Here is a 19,837-nt window from a genome sequence, read left to right on the forward strand (position 1 = left end):
CTTTGAACCTGTGCCCCTCCCGTCTCAGCCTCCCAAGTACTGGGATTACAGGCTTCGTCACCATGCCCACCTTTGGGGTCCTTCTTTGCTCCCTTTAGAATCACCTCACCGAGCCACCCTGCAGCCCTGTTCATTGCCACCTGCAGCTGTCACGTCCCCACCCCAATCCCAGAGAATATTTAGTCAAACTGAGAACTTAGGAAATATGCATTTCTTTTTAAAAGGAGAAATTCTACTTTTGAATATCTCAGAATCTGCCAAGCTAGCACAGGAGAAGGGAGGTGCCACATGTCCAACCCTTTTATCGCGCGCCTGGACATACCTGGCCTCGTCAAGGGGAGATGAGTCCTCACCTGGCCTGACACCAACCTTCCTCCAGCTCACGGAGAACCCTGCCCTCCAACGGATGAGCCTTGGAGTCTCAGCCTCCTGCTGGAATTTGCTCCATAAACAAAAGCATGCTTTATATTCCCCACTGGCATCCTTTTGAAGAATTCCATTTGTTATGCCTTTGGAAAATACAGGACTAACAGCTGAGAATTGCAGCAAATGACCATATGGGCCATATACCATTAATAAAAACAGAATGGAAAACGCTCCACAGCAAAATAATATTTTCAATCCCGGGGCTATTTTCTGTCATCTTGGTGAGGCTTGGTAAATTGCTCCACAACTTCCAGAAATTCCCATTTAGTTGTAGCAATATTAGAACATGACTAATCTTTGTGTCGTCAGTGTTTCTGAGTTTCTTTTTGAAGAATCTTTCTCCTGCCCATGCTGCTAACCTTAAGCAAATAATTGAATAACCTGAGTAGAGGTTGGCAGCTCTGCCACTTGGCGAGGAAGCCAATATATTTTGCACTATAATATGAATGTGAATGAGTTTGGTGGCTTTTTTATCTTGTTTATTCCCTAATTCGTCGGGATTTTTATTTCTTTGTTTCTGTTTTTCATTCCAAAGCAATACTGTATTTTATTACTTTGGATGCTTAGAGAGGAATTACAGCACAAGAATTAGACTTTTCTTTTATTGAATTCAGACACAAAGGTGGTCTGAGAGATCATGGAAGCCAGTGCTCTTGACTCCAAGAGTTCTGATTAAATGGTATTTGATTCTTAAAAGCTTTCCTGCAGAGATGCACAAATTCCCATAATCTCCTTTAACTAAGTTAATCAGAACTCCCTATAAGGCTATTTTCATATTCTATCACGATTATATGCATAGCTTGGAAATCGCTCCTCAGTCTGCGGCCTGTAGAAACTGGGAGCGCTGCTCCTCTCTCAGGTGCTGCAAAGTGTCATGGCCAGGCAGCAGACAGCTCCCCAGCCAGCCTGCTCCAAGCATATGGCCTTGGGGTCTCCAAGCTCATAAGTATTTCACATGAGCTTCAAGGTCAGGGAGCTGCATTCTTGATAGACATAGGAGGACTTGGAGGTTTTCGAATGTGGGATGGAGTGCCAGAGAGTAATTAAGTGTGTAATTAAGTTTGTAGAGTAGTTAGGCAAGAGGAATGCTATATAGGCTTAAAAAAAATGTTAGCATGTCTGAGCACAAGGATTAAAGGCCAAGTCATAGATTGAAGGATCGGTAACTTTCAGGATGTTGCCATAGAAGCCCAGAGCCCCCAAGGTTTGGGAGTTTGTCTCCGCTAACCCTTCCTCTTCTTGACCATATTTTCCACCCAAATACACCCTATGGTCTTTCTTTCTCCCTCTTACCTTCTTCTGTAAATTCTATGAGATGGGGCATGGTGATGGATGGCTCCATCAGATTGGTCCAGTTCCATTTTGAGGTAGAGAAGGTAGAGAAGGCAAAGAGAGGCCACTTCCTCTGCACTCTGCAAAACTGGAGGGGGTCCTGCACCCTGCTTCCCTGTACAACTTTTCCGAGCATTCCTTTTTGAAAATCAGGAGAAAGTAGAGCTCTTTCGTGCAAAGAACAACAGTTTATCAAGGTTCATGTGCAAGGCTCAAAGAAACCCTCTTGCTCTCATAACAAGCAGACCGCATGTCTGGATTTCCGATCTCCAGATCTTGATAACCTCTGCACTCTTTGTCCATGTGGCAGATTATTTGTGCTCAGCTTTGGACCAGACTCTGAGATAACTCTAGATCTTTTATAAAATTATGTTCCTGGATCCCTGGAACATGTAAGCCTGATTTTTATAATGATAAATCCAACCCCAAACAAAGACTATGCATTCCAAACCAAATGTGATAGGCTTTAGGGGTTATCCCCTCCTAAGATCCTTCTGGAGATTTCTGGAATAGGTGTCAACAACCCATGGTTTATTTTGGCAATGAGTAGCAGAAGCAATATTTCTTTTTAACTTAATTAAATAAAAAATAACACTAATGCCATCAAGAGCACAGTCCCCCTCCATCTCATTCCATTGAAAAGCACCCCTCTGAAAGCCTCATATTAATGTCCTCTTAAATTTTGTTTTCTTGGAGGGTAGCTGGTCTCAGATACTTAGAGATGCTGTCTTTGATACTTAACATTGGACACCCTGTGGATATTTGATAGCAATATTGGTGATTCCACAAAGAGAGGAATATATAATGGCATTGCTTATTACATGAGTGTGTCTCCTCCACCTTCTAATCAGCACAGTAAACCCTGGCTAATTTTATCCTAACCACAGAAAAGCCTGCTGCAGATCACCAGACAGCGCACACTTACAAGTGAGATAATAAACACGGCTTTCATAAAAACAACTCTGCTCCAACCATAAATGGGCTCTCTCCAATTTGTTTGGACAGGATCATATAATTCTGATTATGATAACAGTTCACCGCACACTTGCAAATTGATCCTACTGTGTTCGGTAAAAATTAATGAAGACCCTGGAATGAGAGGCTGGCTGCCGATCGCTGATGTTGAATCTGTGCTGATAAACAGAGTGGGGCTGCCAGGTGTTTGTGCAAATGACTTAGTTTAAGCTAAAGGTTAGTAAAATTAGAATCAGCTGTGTTCTGATGGGCTCATTCATCCACTCCTTTTAGAAAACATTAAATTCATCAGTCAAAATTTGATAAGCAGCATACTTAAGGACCTGGGGCTTCCTCGGGGTCTGTATTGAGGCATCAAGGTTTGCCTTGAAGCAGAGCAAACATACCATTTTCATAAGGAAGACTCCACGTTTGGATGCCTCCCGATTGACCAGTGATGAGCTGCGTTGTTAGCGGTCCGTGTCTGTTTGCCCAGGCTCAGATGTAAGCCATGTTTTCCTGTATCCTCTATGCCTTCTCAGTTGTAAATATTCATTTACATCTGTTTTAATTAAATTTAGTTCTATTTTATATCTCTGGTATTTATTTGTTCTGAAGCATCCACACTCATAAACATTTCGTCTTTGGTGGCTCAGTGTGACGCCGTCTGGCAGATAGCACTGCCTTGAAATGCCACCTTTGGAGCTGGTTGGTGTTGTTAGAGTTCAAGACAAATGACCCCTTACAGGATTATTTTCTATAAGGAGCAGAGTAGTAGTGGGTCAATATCAGAAGGTTGTTATTTTTATAGTTAAAGTCATTATCATGAAACTACAGATTTAAAAAAAAAAAGGCAAGTCATTTATTTTCCTTCAATGAAACCATCGCACCATCTATGTTCCTAAAAGCCTTGAATTTTTCTTATGTCAAAAAATTAACAAAATGTGTTTATCTGGGGAGGAGAGCCTGAGAAGATCAGAAAGAAAGTCAGGATTTGTGAAAGTCCAATCTGTGGTGATGTTACTGAGTCTTTGTTGCCCAACATGAATCAGTTTTCCTCTCCAGCCTCGTTTCAAGCTTTGTTTTATTATTCCCGGGATGAAATTGTGGTGTGCAGACCCTGTATCCTGCTGGAGGACAGGAGGGTCAGAACCAGCTTAGAGGCCCCTCCCGGGAACCTAATTTCCGCTCCTCAGGGGCCACAGTCATCTGTGACTCCAGCAGCAGATAAGCTCAGCCTACCAAAGCCCAGGGAGAAGGCTATGATTCAGAACCTGCTGGCACACTTCTTTGCTGGCTACTTAGGCTCCCCCCAAAACCATCCAATTTATGACCACTCTAATAATTGATGTGCACACAGCACATTCATTGCATAGCTCCACCTGTAATGGACATGCCCTGTGGAGACAACGATGTCCAAGGGAGAAGAAACGCTTGCTCTCATTCAGCTTAAGTTCTTATGGGTTCCTAATCATAGCGTGGGACTTGGAGATTGTTGCTGGGGAACCAGGTATTGAATGTGTCTTTAAAAGAGATCCTGGAGAGCTCTGGATTCATTCTGTGCTGTACTTGCTTTCTGACCCTGAGCTCAGTTATTGCTTTCCACAATTCTTCCCTTGACCACCTTCTTCCAGTTCAGGGTTTGAATGCCTCTATTTTATATAAACCAAGGCTCTCACAGTCCCTCCTTTGTACCAACACACCTGGATGGTAGCCCCAGGTCCCATGGAGAGTTGGGTGGACACCTAGCTAGAATTCCTGTACTACCAGGGAAGGAGATGGTGAAACCATAGTCATCATGGTCACTGTAGTCATTTCCAGCCTCATTAGCCTCTTGAAAACATCTTGGAGATTGGCAACTCCGTAGAATTTAGAGTTTTTGAAAGCATGGATCTGAGAGACCGTCCATCAGTTCTGAGGGAACCTGGATGCTATGGAATTCCAATCAGAAGCCTTGGGGGAGTAGAGGACAGGCGTGGAGGTGGGCCTTCTTGCCGTCTTGTCTGTCTTCAGGGACACTGCCCCTCTTGCCTTTCATGGTTCTTCAGGGGAAATGCGATATTTCACCAGGACCCGTCGCACAATGGCAGGAAAGTGGCTCCTTGGATGTTTTCCCACTGGGACAACTCTCTGCTGGCAAGTGGAGCCCCGTCTGTTCCTATCCAGGAGCCATCACACGGTTTCTGATGTTTCTTGCTCATCAAGATGAAGTTTGAGACATTTTTTTCATGTCACGCCTTGATTTTGTTCCCTATGGTTTCCTCGTCTGTCTTTCTCTGGTTCTTACTTCTGCTATAGAAATATGCACATTCAGGCTCCACTAACCCCAGGAAAAAAATAAGGAGCCCCTGTGGCCAGGGATGATCAGAAACCTCTGGGGCTTACGGATGGCATCGCTTACATGAAGTCAGGCTTCAAAGGCTGAGGGTAGCCGTGTGATGATGATCCTGCCGCTTTATGGACCACTGACACTCAAGCCATAAAATCCAATGTCTGCCATGCCGATTATTCACGCTTCCTCTGTTTAATTATAGTTTGAAAACGAGATCATCACCAAGCTGGATCATGAAGTGGAAGGGGGCAGAGGAGACGAACAGTACAAAGTGTTGTTTGATAAAATGTAAGTGTTGATTAGCGGTGGGATTTATGTCAGAATGGAGACAGAGAGACTGTAATTAGACTACAATGAACTTTGTAGCCCAGAAATAATTAAAACGTGTTAATAATGGGAAATATTTAAGATTGCACCTCTGCTGAGCTTCTTTTTATCGAATGCGATTAACAAGGTGCGTGTAATTATTTTTTCCAGCCTCTTGGAGCACTGCAGGAAGCACAAATACCTTGCCAAAACGGGGGAGACTTTCGTCAAGCTCGTCGTCCGGCTGATGGAAAGGCTCCTGGACTACAGGACCATCATGCACGACGAGAACAAGGAGAATCGCATGAGCTGCACCGTCAACGTGCTGGTGAGTGCACGTTAACTAGGTCTTCAGTCTTCCCAGCAGCCAGGGTGTTCCAGAGCCCTATGACAGTGGCCATCGGGATCCCCATGGCAGAAAGCAGCTTCCTCGGCCCGTTTCTTTATCTACTGCAGGGGAAGAAATATGAAGAACTCCTTGAAGATCTGCTCTGAAGGAGTCTGGGAAACCCGCTCCTCTCTGGACGTTTCCTGTAGTTCCGGCTGTGGAGGGGGGCCAGCCCTCCCTTGTCTCACCAACATAGCACTCCACGGATTACAGGTTTTAAGCTCTGCAGTTAGGAGATGAGACTCTGTCCTCTAGTGCGTAGGCTGGATGGTGGCCCTCAAAAGATACATGCGCGTCACGATCCTCAGAACTGTACTGTGACCTTATTTGGAAAAGAATCCTTGCAGGTGTGACTAAGAATTCTGAGATGGGGGTCATCCTGGATAACCTGGGGCAGGGCTAGTACAAGAACAAGTGTTCTCATAAGAGAGGGAAGGGAGAAGACCCAGAAGCCTAAGAGAAGCCATGGGAAGACGCAGGCAGAGATTGGAGTATTGCAGCCACAAGCCACAGAAGGCGCACGGCCACCGGAGGTGGTAGAGGCCAGGAAGTGTTCGCCCCCAGCGCCTTTGCAGGGAGCACGGTTCTGATGGCACTTGGCTTTGGACTTCTGGCCTCTGGTTCACAAGAGTACACATTTCTGTTGTTTCTGGCTGCCCAAGTTGAGGGCCTTGGTTACAGCCACTGTGGGAGACCAGTGTCGGTGAGCTTTCCCCAAGTTGAAGGACACCCAAGCACAAGTCCCAGGAGCGGCTGGGGCAGCCCCATGGCTCTGGGCAGCACATAGCCCACACACCTGGTTTCAAGGCTCCTGCTTCTGCTTTCACTCCTGTTCCCAGATGCAGGCTGACTCTTGGCTAGCGAGAGGCGGCTGCCATCTTGCTCATGCTCCTGGCATCCCTGCCCAGCCCCTGGTCTTTGGACATGCGTGGCCCTCAGTTCTGTATTCATCCTCTGTGTGGGCTCACAGGTACTTTGAGCTCCCCAGGGTGGACTTTCATGGCAGGAGAAATGATGGACACATCATGGATTCCTTAAAAAGTCACCAGAGATGTTTGGATTAAAAAGACAAATGAATCAGCCTGATATAGTGGTGCCTGTCTGTAATCCCAGTACTTGGGAAGCTGAAACAGGAAGATCTTGGGTTTGAAGCCAGCTTCAGCAACTTAGACTCCCAGTTCTCAGTCTCTCTCTCTCTCTCTCTCTCTCTCTCTCTCTCTCTCTCTCTCACACACACACACACACACACACACACACACACACACAAACAAAAGTTAGTATTTATCACTTTCCATCCAGTTTAGTATTGATATTGAATAATGCTTTGCTGTGAGGAGTTTTGTAGCCAGAAGCTCATGAGCAGCCGTAACCCCCTCACATCATGACTGGATGACCTGCTCTGGCTGGTGATAAACGGTTTTTGGTAGCAAGTTGTCTTTTCCTCCGTAATCTGAATTTGAGGGGCTTCCAGTGTCTGGAGAAGCATATGAAGAGCTTGGGAATTGTCGCTCCAACAAGAAAGTAGCCAAACACGTTAAAACATCAGCAACTCTTTTTCAATCCATCTTGGGCAAACAGGCATCCCACAACTGCAGAGACAGGAAGATACGGAGCCACAGAATCCTGGAGCAGAAGCCCGGGAGCATAGAACCCGGCTTTGGAGAGAGGCCTTTCACCTGGTACATCAGGTTTTTCTTTCAACGTAAACTCAGAAGCCGTCCTAAAGACACAGAATGCAATCTGAAGGTTCGGATCAGCTGTGAGAACCAGACTCCGCCATGGCAGGGTTGGGGTATTATCAGGCTAAACATTTACAACAACTGTGATTAGTATGCTAAGGTCTCTAAAGAAAAAGGAGACAGTGTATAGGAACAAATCAGTAATATGATTCAGAACGCCCCGCTCCCCAAATCAAAAGAAAATTCTAGAAATGCCAAACATTTCTGCACCATGAAGAATCCCTGGATATTTTCATCACTCATAAGTCTACTGGACTTGACCCAGGAAAAAGTCAGTGACCTTGTGTGTGTGTGTCCTAAGGACCTGGGCAACTGTAGAAGTCAGTGGCTTCTGGCGTCTGGTATCTGGCTCTGCTTTTTGTCCACCCGGAGACTGACAGAGTGGACGGGCAGATGCCTCTGCCCGCTAAGCTGGTCTTAACTTAGGCTCAGGAAAATCCCTGGCCCTGCCATCGTGGCTTCTTGCAGTCTTGCCTCAGCCCAAAGTAATGGACTTTGGTGGAGCCAGTGTAGTTGACATGAAATAGAAAACAGTATTTTATGCAAGAAAGAAATGAGGACCTTTTCAAAACCATTCCCTCTGATGGATGTAAATTGTAAACCGCGTCCTCTGGTCCTTTGGAGCATGTTGCTAGTGTCTAGAGGGAAGAATTTTTAATGTTTGTTAGGTTCTCATTTTTGATGATTAAGACTCCTATATTTTTTAAAGCAAGATCTTATGTTCACCAGGACATGAAATGGTAGACAAAAGATGGTGTCCCTTAAACATGGCTTCTCTCCTGAACCCAGGGGCAACAGACAGCCTAAGGCTAGACACCTGCGGTCACAGTGTCTGACCATAACAGGTGTTCCTCCTCTATTTGGAGCCTGATTCCGTGCCTACCGGCTGTTACTGAGGTCAGCACTAGCCCTGTTTAACTAAGAAACACCAGGATTCCTGAGATTATCTCACGTCATTAGCTGCCTTCAGCTTGAAACATCCTGAGTCCCTTCATGAAGAGTCAAGTATTCTATCTTTAACCGTCTCCTAGGATGAAAGAATGGATCCAACCTGTCACACTGCGTCCACGTAAATTCTCCGGGATAAAGAGAAACGAGAAACTACAGTTTTAAAGAAACGTGTCCTACCTCTAAATTATATATGCGCCTGTATAAGTATACATATGCATACATATATAAAATTATAAACTGTGTATATATAATTGTAAATTTATATAAGTGCATTTTACCTCTTTTTAGTACTTTTATTGTAAAAACAAGTAGACATCCATAGGGGTGATTATGTATGCCATCTCACACACACACACACACACACACACACACACACACACACACACACTTATATAGTGAATGGGACATATATAAAGTGAACTTGGTCTTTCACTAAGTGAAAATCACAATAAAATCCTGAAGTTAAAAAATGAAGTGGAGAGAGGACTGTAGCAGGTATAGAGGTGAAGTAGAACAGCCAAAATAATTTCTAACATTCAACAGCACTTTAGGATAATGACAGTTGGCAACAATTAATTGAATATTTTAAAAAAGCTAGTAGAGAGAACTTTCCAGGACAGACATGATAAGTACCTGAGGGACAGGACTGTCAACTATCCTGATCTGACCATTATGCATTGTGTACATGTATTGAAATGTCACACTGTACCTCATAAACATGCCTAATCATTATGTGTCCATTAAAAGTAACAGATTTAGAAATAAATTAGTGAATAAGATGAAGAATATAGAATGTATCAAGGCTCTTTAATTCCATTGCCAAATTTCCTTTAGGACCAGTGTTGTATTTTTTTTTTAAAGACAGAGTTCATAGACCATGGTAAGCGCTGTGAGCTCACTAATGTCCTACTCTGTCCTGCTCTTAAACAAATAGGACTGTGTACATGATGTGCCTCTGTCATCCTGAACATCATCAAGACGTATGATTACAATGCACTAATCAAAGAAAAAAGCCACAACAAATAGGACACTGAAACACATGAGCCATCACTCTGCCCAGCCCCAAAGTCCCCTGAACGTCCTGCACACACATGAGATCGCGATTCCTACCCAACAAAACACATACTTGAAATTCTCTAACTGGCATTTCCTTGTCACTGACTCGAGCAGGCTTTAACCACTTGGTCATGTGTCCCCCTCTCTGTGCAATCATCAGCGCACCCTGACTCTGGTACTTGTACGGTCGTTATTTGACAGACGCCAGTGTCTCTCTCTGTGATCCCTGTACAAGGGGCCATGCATGCGAGGTTACCAATGCATGTGGGGTTAAGACCAGAATTTTAAAATCTTGGCTTCTGTTTAAGTTGTGAAGGAGTACACAATTAAAATAAAATGCAAATGTCTGTGCCCTGGTGGATCAAGGCTGCGCTGTGGATTGAAGTTGGGGCCCAGTCCCACTGGGATTTCCTGGGGGGCCCAGCACATGCCAGTGCTGAGACTCAAGAGACAAGCTGATAGGAGGAGAAGAATGTTGCTCACAGAGCCAGGTGTGGAGGGCCAGAGCAGCAAGAGCCTTGACGTAAGAAACACGAAGGTTTTACATATGGGATTTGAGGCGAGCGTGCTTTGGCGCTAGAGAGGTTTTGAAGTCCCAGGAAGAGAACAGAGCTCAGCGCTGGCAGAAAATAGAAGACATCCCATATCTCTGAGAGAGGAATGAAGGCCACCTGGTATCACCCTTGTGAAATCATAAAGAGAATTATCAAAACCTCAGGCAAGGATTTCAAATACGACTACAAGAGGGGAGCGTCTGAAATCGTAGCTTGTAAATACCGCGCATCGGAAACGAAGGGCTCTCTTCTCTGCCTTTGATGAGGGATCTCTTTGTTACGTCGCTCTGAGGCGGCAGCTAAAAATACCCTCATTACCGAGCCGCGCGCTGGGACTGGACCACATTCAAATGTCAGATGTGACACAAGTTGAGAATCTCGGTACAATTTTCTAAGTGTTCCCTGCTTGCTTTCTGTATTTATTTAGCATTCCACTTCAGAGCAAAGACTCTTGGAAGCCATGCCATCCAAGATTTAATTTCATTTAATTTAATGAAATTAAAGAGCTTATATCATCTTACTCTGCCGTTGTGTGTCTTTGTAAGGCTGATATCCACGAGTTCCCGCAGGCACCGATTCTAGAGCCCTGACATTTTTAGGTGCTAAATTTCACATTGAAAGTGGCTATGATGTTTCTCTACCACAGGCTCTTTAAGGTGAGTCCTGTACATTTTTTCCTGCTTTTTTTCAAAATAGACGTATTTATTTATTCATTCTTTGATTGATTGATTTTCGTGTGGCACTAGGAATTGAACCCGGGGATGGTCTACCTCCAGTCTATACTTCTAGCAACCTGTATTTTGTTATTTATTTTTTATTTTTATTGATGCAGTGTAGTCATATATCTTAATGGGGTTCGAGATGGTAGAGGCACACATCACTCCACATCACTCATTTGCCCTTACCCAATCCTCCCCATTCCCACCCCGCTTTCTTCTTCCCACGTTTGGCTTAGTGATCAACTTTGATATGTTTGTGGATGTCCGTTATGTGCATTAGGGAGTTCCCCCCAGTTAGGCCTCCTCGTTTGCCCATCTGTGGTCTCTCCTCTTTGTCTAGAGTTCCTGTTAGCACTCTTTTCCTCCCTAGCTTCCACATATTAAGGAGAGCATCCATGTCTTACTTTTGGTGACTGGCTGACCTCACTTAGCCTGAAGTTCTTCACACGCATCCATTTTTCTGTAAATGAGATAATTTTGTTCTTTATGGCTAAGGTTCCATAGTGTTCATATCCCACTGTTTTGTAACCCATTCATCTGTAGATGGACATCTTGGCCAGTTCCGTAGTTTGGCAATGGTGAGCTGTGCAGCTATGACGCAAGCACTAGTTTGGTAGTTTGGCTTCCATTCTTTTGGGTAGATACCCAGGAGTGGTGTTGCTGGATCATATGGTAGGTCCGTTCCCATCCTTCTGAGGAGCCTCCATTCTGTTTTCTAAAGTGGTTGTACTCATTTGCCATCCCATCTGTACTTTTCTGGTATCCCATCTCTGATTAAGATTTTAAAGTGCTTATAAAGGTATTCACGTGAAATGTCATTTTGATATAAATATCTGTTCTCAGCCAGAAGATACTTTGCTGTAATATTTTAAAATGGCCCATTGCTTGAAATCTGCCACCTAACCTTTCTCAACCAGTGTTTGTACATGCAGTGTTTTTAAGTGGCTACTTGCTTTCTTACTGTTGTTTGGGGTCTGTCTGTCCCACATAGTGAGAACTATCCAATTGGGAATGTTTTATATCAAGGCTATTCCATGCATTAGCCCCATGTAGCTATCGAGCACTCGAAGTGCAGCAGGTGCCACTGGGAACATGAATTCTTAACCTCACGTAATATTGGTTAAGTGCTTTTTACCTTCAAAGACAAGTGGCATCTTGGACACCCGAGGGTAGAATATCATGGTGTTGTGTGTGGCTTTTGCCACAGCTGGCCCTGCCTGCCTACGCCCATGGCTATGGTACTTCTTTGCTCTTGCCATATTTTGGTTATGTGTTCATTTAAATGAGCTTACAGTGGCTAAGAGATCAAGTCTTTGGCTAGCATCTTGTTTTAACCAAAGACATAAGAGAAGTAGATTTTAGAGCCAGCCATGATGGTTCACACCAATAATCCCAATACTTGAGAGGCTGAGAGAGGAGGATCATAGGTTTGAAACCAAACTCAGAAACCTAAGAAGGTCTTGTTTTCAAACAAAAAATAAAATAGAACTGGGGATGTAGCTTAAAGTAAAATGCCTCTGGGTTCAATCTACAGTACCATCAAATGCCCAAAGGTTATTAATTGTCCTTACTAGAAAAGCAACAAGCATAAAGAATAGTGTGAGATGGTTTTGCAACTTATGTGAATTTATGGTTCTAATCCAAAGATCTAGGTCCATTTACTCTTATTTATTGCACATTAAAGAACCTTGAGTTTTTAGCCAGGCATGATGGCGCACGTTTGTAATCCCCTCGCTTGGGAGGCGGAGACGGGAGGATCATGGCAAGTTCAAAGCCAGCCTTGCTGGCTCAAGAGACCCTGTTTCCAAATAAAATATAAAATAGGTCTGGGAGTGTAGCCCGGAGGTAGAAGGGTTCCATCCCCAGGACCACCAAAAAAAAAAAAAAAAAAACCTTGAATTTTTAATGTGTATGTGACACCTTTTGTGGAATAGGTTTCTTAAAGCAGCATGTGGCTTAATTTTTCAGAATTTCTACAAAGAGATTGAAAGAGAAGAAATGTACCTAAGGTACGTGTGCATCATGTCCGGTCTCCCTGTGTGTGCTTGCTGCAAGTGCTATTTGTCAAATCCTGTTAAGAAACATTCTGTAGCCTCAGGAGTTTATTTTGTAGAAAATCACGATGCCTCTGCGCTCGAGTCTGGGGGAGTTCCCAGAGTATTCTCAGTCCTTTTTCACCCATTCATACCAAGCAGAATTGGCAGCAGGTGGGGAGGGACGGGGTATTTAGCCAACTCAGAGACAAAAGTGTAAGTGACTGTTTCCCAAGGGTTTGTAGCTCTGTGACCAACTCATATGGCCCTTTTGAAAAAAGGTACCGTCATACTATGTAATGCTTCATAAGACGCCCTCTGATGGTTTGAGAAATGCAGTTGTAAATTAACCAAAAATAGACAGTACTATAATTTTGCAGTCCCTTTCACTTAACTGACACCATAGCCCATATTCCTAATGTTTTGCCTTGCCTGCTGGATTCTGCTTCTTTTTTTTACCTTTTCATCTAGAATAATGCAGGGCCCAGAGGCAGTTCAGTTGTAGCCTGGCAAGCATGAGGCACTGGGTTTAATCCTCAGCATTGCAACAGATAGATAACTATATACATACATACAGACAGACATACAATGCTTGCAGACAGTGATAAACGAGGATTAAGCCTCTCTCTTTTTTAGTCACTTTTAGGGTCCCTTGTTAAGTAATTGGCAAGATTATCACTTTGGAGAATGGGATAAACGTGCAGTCTATATGATGTTAGTGTTTAGTGGTGTATTCATTACACTAAATGTGATTATCCATTCTTTTTACTCTTCTTTTTTTCCTTTTAAATACCATATAAGTATAATAAACTTGAGAAAACAATACTTGAGCCTCTTTCATCCAACATGTAGCTAGCTTCAAAATAAAAAGCAACCTTTATTTCCTATGGCAGAGAAGCTCTTCGAGAACATTCACCATGATCACTGGAGCTCTCTATTCTTGTAGATTTAGATTTTTTTTTATTTTTGTGCATTTGGAGTTAGTAGAAATATAGGAAATGAAATTCAGGACTGAGTAATCTTATTTCCAATGTGTGAGGAAATCTCTTGAAAAGATGAAAGAAACCTTGAAGTAAAACCCCACTTTGTGTATCATCTTCATTTTTGTACTGAAAAGAGAGTACTTAAAATTTAAAATATGAGCCCAGTGTGGTGGCACCTGCCTGTAATCCCAGTACTTGGGAGGCTGAAACAAGAAGATTGCAGGTTCAAAATCAGCCTTGGCAACTTAGTGAGACTCTCAACAACTTAGTGAGACCCTGTTTTTAAATAAAAAGTAAAATAGGGTTGAGGGTATAGCCCAGAGGTAGAAAGATCCAGGGCTCCACCTCAGTAACACACACACACACACACACACACACACACACACACACAAATGGTATATAGATGTGTGTATGTACATGTGTGTATGCACACACATTTTAAATTTTATTATAGATATACATATATGTAAACATAATTATATCTACTCCTGTTGAGGTTTTTGTTGAAAGTTTCCAAGAAAAGTTTTCAATGACTTATGAACATTATAAGAAAGAAAGTAAAGATATGGGTTGCTGTTGAATGTTGGATTTAGCTCCTGCAATCCTCAACACAAATTGTTCTGTGACATTTTAAGAATGTATCTGTATTTCCTCATCTCAGGTATTTGTACAAGCTCTGTGACCTGCACAAGGAATGTGACAACTATACAGAAGCAGCGTACACCTTGCTTCTTCATGCAAAGCTTCTTAAGGTAATAAAAGTTACCGTGCATCTTTATGATCCTGTGCTTATAAATTCCAAGGTTATTCTAAATTGTGCTGTTCTTTGACAAATTGTAGAAAACTTTGAAAATTTTATGGATATTGACTAAATGCAGCGACATAAGCAAAAATATTTGGGAGGTGCTTCGATGACAGCTTTGGCCCTACTGAATTTAGCAAGATGTCAAGTATTGCAAACTCCTATCATTAGACTGTGTGGAGACAGCGAGATAGAGACTCTGCTCTCCTTTCTTTCTACTTACTGGACTTAGTGAGGGTGAGGAGAAACATCAGCCAGGAGAACAAACCCTGGTTCAGCGGCTAAGGGAAAGGATGAGCCAGACCCTAATTATCCTTGCCAGGTGTGTAGGGACCAGATGATGACATTTCTGTGAAGCAGTGCACACTGAGGCCTCATTTTTTAGTGTTTTCTGCCCAGTTCTCTAAAGAACACTGCTCATGAGCACACTGACAGCTCCAAATTCTCAGTGGGTTTTTTTTTGTTACATAGATACCTGTAGACATTGTTTTTTGTTTGTTTACAGTGATATTCATGTTCTCAGCCATGTCCAATGTCTAATTTCAGTTAATAATACAGAGCAGATCATCAGTAAATAATTAGAATAGGTGAATGGACAGATGTTTGGGTGGATGGATAGATGGTGTGAGGGGTGGGTGAGTGGATGGATGGATGATGGATGGATGGATGATGGTTGGTTGGATGATGGATGATGGATGGATGGATGGATGATGGATGGATGGATGGTTGAATGATGGATGGATGGATGGTTGGATGATGGATGGATGGATGATGGATGGGTGGATGATGGATGGATGGATGGATAGATGATGGATGGATGGATGGATGGATGGATGGATGGATGATAGATGGATAGATGGTTGGATGATGGATGGATGGATGATGGATGGGTGGATGATGGATGGATGGATGATGGATGGATAGATAGATGGATGGATGGGAGAATGAGTGGGTGGATGAATGGGAATGTATGGAAAAGCATAGCTATTGGTGGGTGCATAGGTAGATCAGTTGGTGGAAAGAAAAGGAAACTGCTATATGACCTCTAGTTTTATATTTTAGCAATATAAAACTTTATATTTCTTTTCTTATGATATCCTAATAAAAATTAGACAATTCTGAACTGGATAAACAAGAACACTTACAAAATCAGAATTTAATGAGTGAACCCACACAGCGATAACTTACTCAAGGAACCTTATTCCCCAGTCTAGACCTCCCAAACACCAAAACTGGAATGAGAGGAAACCAGAGAATTGCACCAAAATGGGCATTAGTGATGCCTGTTGGGTAGTAGGAGCAGAGGACAATAGTAGGGCATGAAGCTGGAGCACACATCCTCCAGCCTTGGGCCTGATCATGAAGCCCCATAGCTCCCAGGGCATGAGTCAAGGAAAGGCAGCTACACAGACTAGAAATTACTTCTTCCCAAGAACAAGAGGGCCAAGGACAATGAATAAAACCTGAAGTGTGCACTCGCCATGGGTGCCTCCTTAGCGGTCCTCTGAGCCCAGCTCCTGAGGACCCTTTTGGCCTAATGACCATCTAAGCTCCTCCAGGGTACATCCTTTATGAAGACAGAGATTTTAGGTTGTGCCTCTGATGGCAACCACTGCACCAAATTCCAGTCGCCTTCATTTATTAGAAACTCAGATTTTAATAAGGAGGTATTTTGCAAATGCCAAAAACGTTTTTATATACCAGGTAAATTAAAATAGGATTGGCAATCTGCTTACTCTTTCTCAAGCATAAAACATATGCTTTTATATGCATGTGTGAACATAAAGCATATACGTGTGTTTACGTCATGGGCTTAATCGTTGGACTTATTGAGTACAGATGGGTCCTCCACCATTTGTGTGATGGCTCATTTCACAATCTAAATCAAGACGCCTGATTGCATGATCTTCCCCACTGGGTGCCAAATTTTCCAGTTGAATGGTGAATGCCACATAATCTTTTCTCATATCTTTTACATTATTACATTTTGTAATTTTTCCTAAATATATTTGATATCACCATAAATCTGAATTTGTGCTGGTTAATCAGTTCACTAAACAGCATGATTTGTGTGGTTATGAAAATTCTTCTTGAACATGACAAATACCTTCTTGTTTGTTAACTAAAAACTTAAATAGAAGCTGTTTTAGGGGATAAGGATATTTGGGGTCAGAATTAAAAGTAATAAAAATGTTTCTTTTTGCCTTAAAAATTAATTTAATTCATCATCATTTTTAAAGGTATAGAAGGTTTTCGCTTCCCTGTTCAATATGTTTTCTCTCTTACAAATTATAAAATCTCAAGTCGAAACATTTTTATTCTTATTTATTTTATTTTAATTACAATTCAGAATCATCAAAAGTTTTACTTTTATCCCTCCAACCCCCAAACAAATAGCCATAAGGCTGGCCAAGTTGTACAAACTCCAGAGTGAATGAGTCAAGTCACTTTCGGTTGTGCTGAGAATCTGCAAGTCCGGTTTTCGGTGAGATTCTCAGAGACCATGTAAAGGCTGCCCACGTCTGCCTGACAGTCCTATGGATGCAGAGCCCTTTGGGTGCCACAGGAGGTTCCCAGGGCCACTGGCTTTGGGAAGGTGGGCGGGACTTGTGCTATGAGAGCAAGCCTCTCCTGAATCTTTCCGGTGTTCCCTGGACCCTGCCCACCTTAGCAAACCATCCCTCTGGCCCTTGCCCTGTGCGACAGATGCTCCAGTTACTGATCCTGTACAGCTCCCCTCACCTATCATGAACCAGACATGTGTCACCATACCTGTCCCATTGTTCGGATATAGCTCAGACCACACTGAGTCCATCAGGACATCTCACCGAGCCCCTTCATGGGGACTCTCCTGTGGCTGAAACAACCTGGCTGTCAGGTGCCTTCACAGTACTCTCAGTGTGCTGTCTTAAGGCAATCACATCTCTTAGGTACAACTGAGAAGCAAGCCCGCTCTCCTCGTATCCTGCAGTGAGCTCCCCAGACCGCCCACTATCAAGTCCTGTCTCCACCCTCTCATGCACAGAAAGTCCTTGTACAGGGATGTCGGGTAGCTCAATGCTCCCAGCCCAACCACACAGGCTGGGAGCTCCCAGAGGTCAGACTTCTTCCAGAGAAGTTTTGGCACGTAGTAAGTCCTCACATTTGCTGGGTGTCATTGAACCCCATACTTCTGATTTGTTGAGCCAGAGTTCCAGAGTTTGCATATCTTATGCATCGAATGGCTCTGCCTGGTGCATCTGCAGTCCGTGTGAGAACTGGCTGAACACCTCCACAAGCCCCGGCGGCCCTGCGTCCAAGCCAGGCTCCAGGCCTGTGTCTTAAAGAAAGATACCCAACTTTCTTTAAGGAGCCGGGCAGCCTGTCAAATGAATCCCTTTCCTTAGGACCTGTGATCCACCTACCTTCTTTGAGCTAAGATGTTGACCAACATAGTACTGAGATGAAAGGAGAGAGCCCCAGCTTGCTACTGGTGATAGCCACGTTACCTGGCTCGGAATGAAGCCCCGGGTTCTTTGAGCACGCTGACAGTTCTGCCTTCCAGAACCTGCAGGGTTTTCTTCTGTATGACTCCGTCCACACCTCGGCCCTGCTCTTGCCTTTCATTGCTCTGGGGCCCTTGGGATGGAGGTTCTGCCCCCGCATCCTGGGCCTGGGCAGCCTGTGGTGATGGCAGCCACACCGCATCTCCTAGATTCGGGGCCCATGTGCGTGCACCTCCTGCGGAGCTGGCCTGGCACTGTGGCCACAGTGTACAGTGCGGTTGTAGACCGTGAACTACCCCGGCGCTGTTCACACTTCACTTCTCCCTCAGTGGTCGGAGGACGTGTGTGCAGCCCACCTCACTCAGCGGGACGGGTACCAGGCGACCACCCAGGGACAGCTGAAGGAGCAGCTCTACCAAGAAATCATCCACTACTTCGACAAAGGCAAGGTAAAGAAATGCAGTTTTTCTCATTTTCCTTTTTCTGTGCACCTCCCTACAGCTCAGTAAACACATTTTTTAACACATGATGTTTGCAGAACCAGAAATTTGTTTCAAATGTGTACTGAAATGTTTTATGCATGTTCCTTCTGCTTGTACTTATAAGTAGAAATCTTTTTTTATTTTAAATCAATAGCCTTTTTTCTAGGTTCTGCAGGTGGAAAAGACTGAGAACGCATACATATTTTCCTAGCTCTTTCCGGGGGAACCGAGCCCAGGACAGAGGCTCAGTGTGTCTCTGTGCCCTCGGAGCCAGGACATTTCCTTGACATCCTGCATAATCCCGTGTCACCAAAAAAAAATTAATCCTGTGGCAGGACAGGCATTGCTCCACCTTGCTAACTTCTAGATTAATTGACTTAAACAACACAGTTGCTTCTCCTCAGAGGAAGGCTGCCATGCTTTTAATCAGCCCGCTGCATCCCGTCTGGTCGCTGTGACCCTGTGTGATTCAGTGGGCACTTGCTGTGAGGAGAAGCAGCTCTGGCTTTGGAAGTTATGATTTTCCTTTTTTGATTCTGGGGATCAAACCCAGAGGCATTCTACCTCCAAGCTATTACTCCCAGCCCGATGTTATTCCTTATTTGGAAACAGGGTCACACTAGGTTGCTGAGAGCCTCACTAAGTTGCCAAGGCTGGCCGCGAACCTGCAACACCCGTCTCAGCCTACCAAGTGTTGGGATTGCAAGCATGCACCCCACGCCCGGCTTTTGGAGGTTCCTAACCTCTGTGGTCACAGTGACCGCAGTGGTCCTTCTGGGCCTTCATTGGGGCTGCTGGCTCATCTCAGGGTCTGGGTTTTTTTTTTTTTCACTTTGAGAAAGGTGACCTGAGAGCTCTGTGAATCCACCTCCAGGACTGCTGTAACAAGCTACCACAGAGCAGGTGGCTTTAAACAACAGAAAAAGACTCACAGTGCTGCAAGCTGGAAGTCTGAAATCAAGGTGTTGGTGGACTGTGCTCCCGCAGAAGCTTCCAGGGTTGGGGCTTGATTGTGCCTGGTGTCGCCAGCAACCTTGACACTTGTTCTTTGTAGACACACCTCCCCAGTTGGTGTCTACCTCCACCATCACATGGCATCCTCCCAGAGAATATCTCTGTTCACATTTCCCTGTTCTTCGAAGAACAGTAGTCACACCTGAGCTTGGTCAGAATCCCAGTACTTGGGAGGCTGAGACCAGAGGATCAAAGGTTCACAGCCAGCCTCAGCAACTTAGTGAGGCCCTCTGCAACTTAGTGAGACCATGTTTGAAAATTCAGAGGTAGAATGTCCCTAG

The 19,837-nt window shown here is 44.0% G+C and overlaps 1 protein-coding gene across 10 annotated transcripts in view; it reads left to right on the forward strand.

Moving 5' to 3' along the window:
* Positions 1-19,837, forward strand: part of DOCK1 (dedicator of cytokinesis 1) — a gene marked incomplete at both ends in the record, with an annotated part of 504,224 nt that overhangs the window by 426,360 nt on the left and 58,027 nt on the right. For 8 of the 10 annotated variants that reach the window (XM_080694979.1, XM_080694983.1, XM_080694981.1 and 5 more), the window contains 5 exons: positions 5,247-5,332; positions 5,522-5,678; positions 12,726-12,766; positions 14,435-14,525; positions 18,390-18,509. In XM_080694979.1, coding sequence (XP_080551105.1) covers positions 5,247-5,332; positions 5,522-5,678; positions 12,726-12,766; positions 14,435-14,525; positions 18,390-18,509 — 495 coding nt within the window. The remainder of the gene's footprint in view (positions 1-5,246; positions 5,333-5,521; positions 5,679-12,725; positions 12,767-14,434; positions 14,526-18,389; positions 18,510-19,837) is intronic. The other 2 variants (XM_080694982.1, XM_080694986.1) reach the window with 1 other exon arrangement.

The sequence above is a fragment of the Muscardinus avellanarius genome, assembly GCF_963383645.1.
Source record: "Muscardinus avellanarius genome assembly, chromosome: 4".
In the NCBI taxonomy this organism is placed as follows: domain Eukaryota; kingdom Metazoa; phylum Chordata; class Mammalia; order Rodentia; family Gliridae; genus Muscardinus; species Muscardinus avellanarius.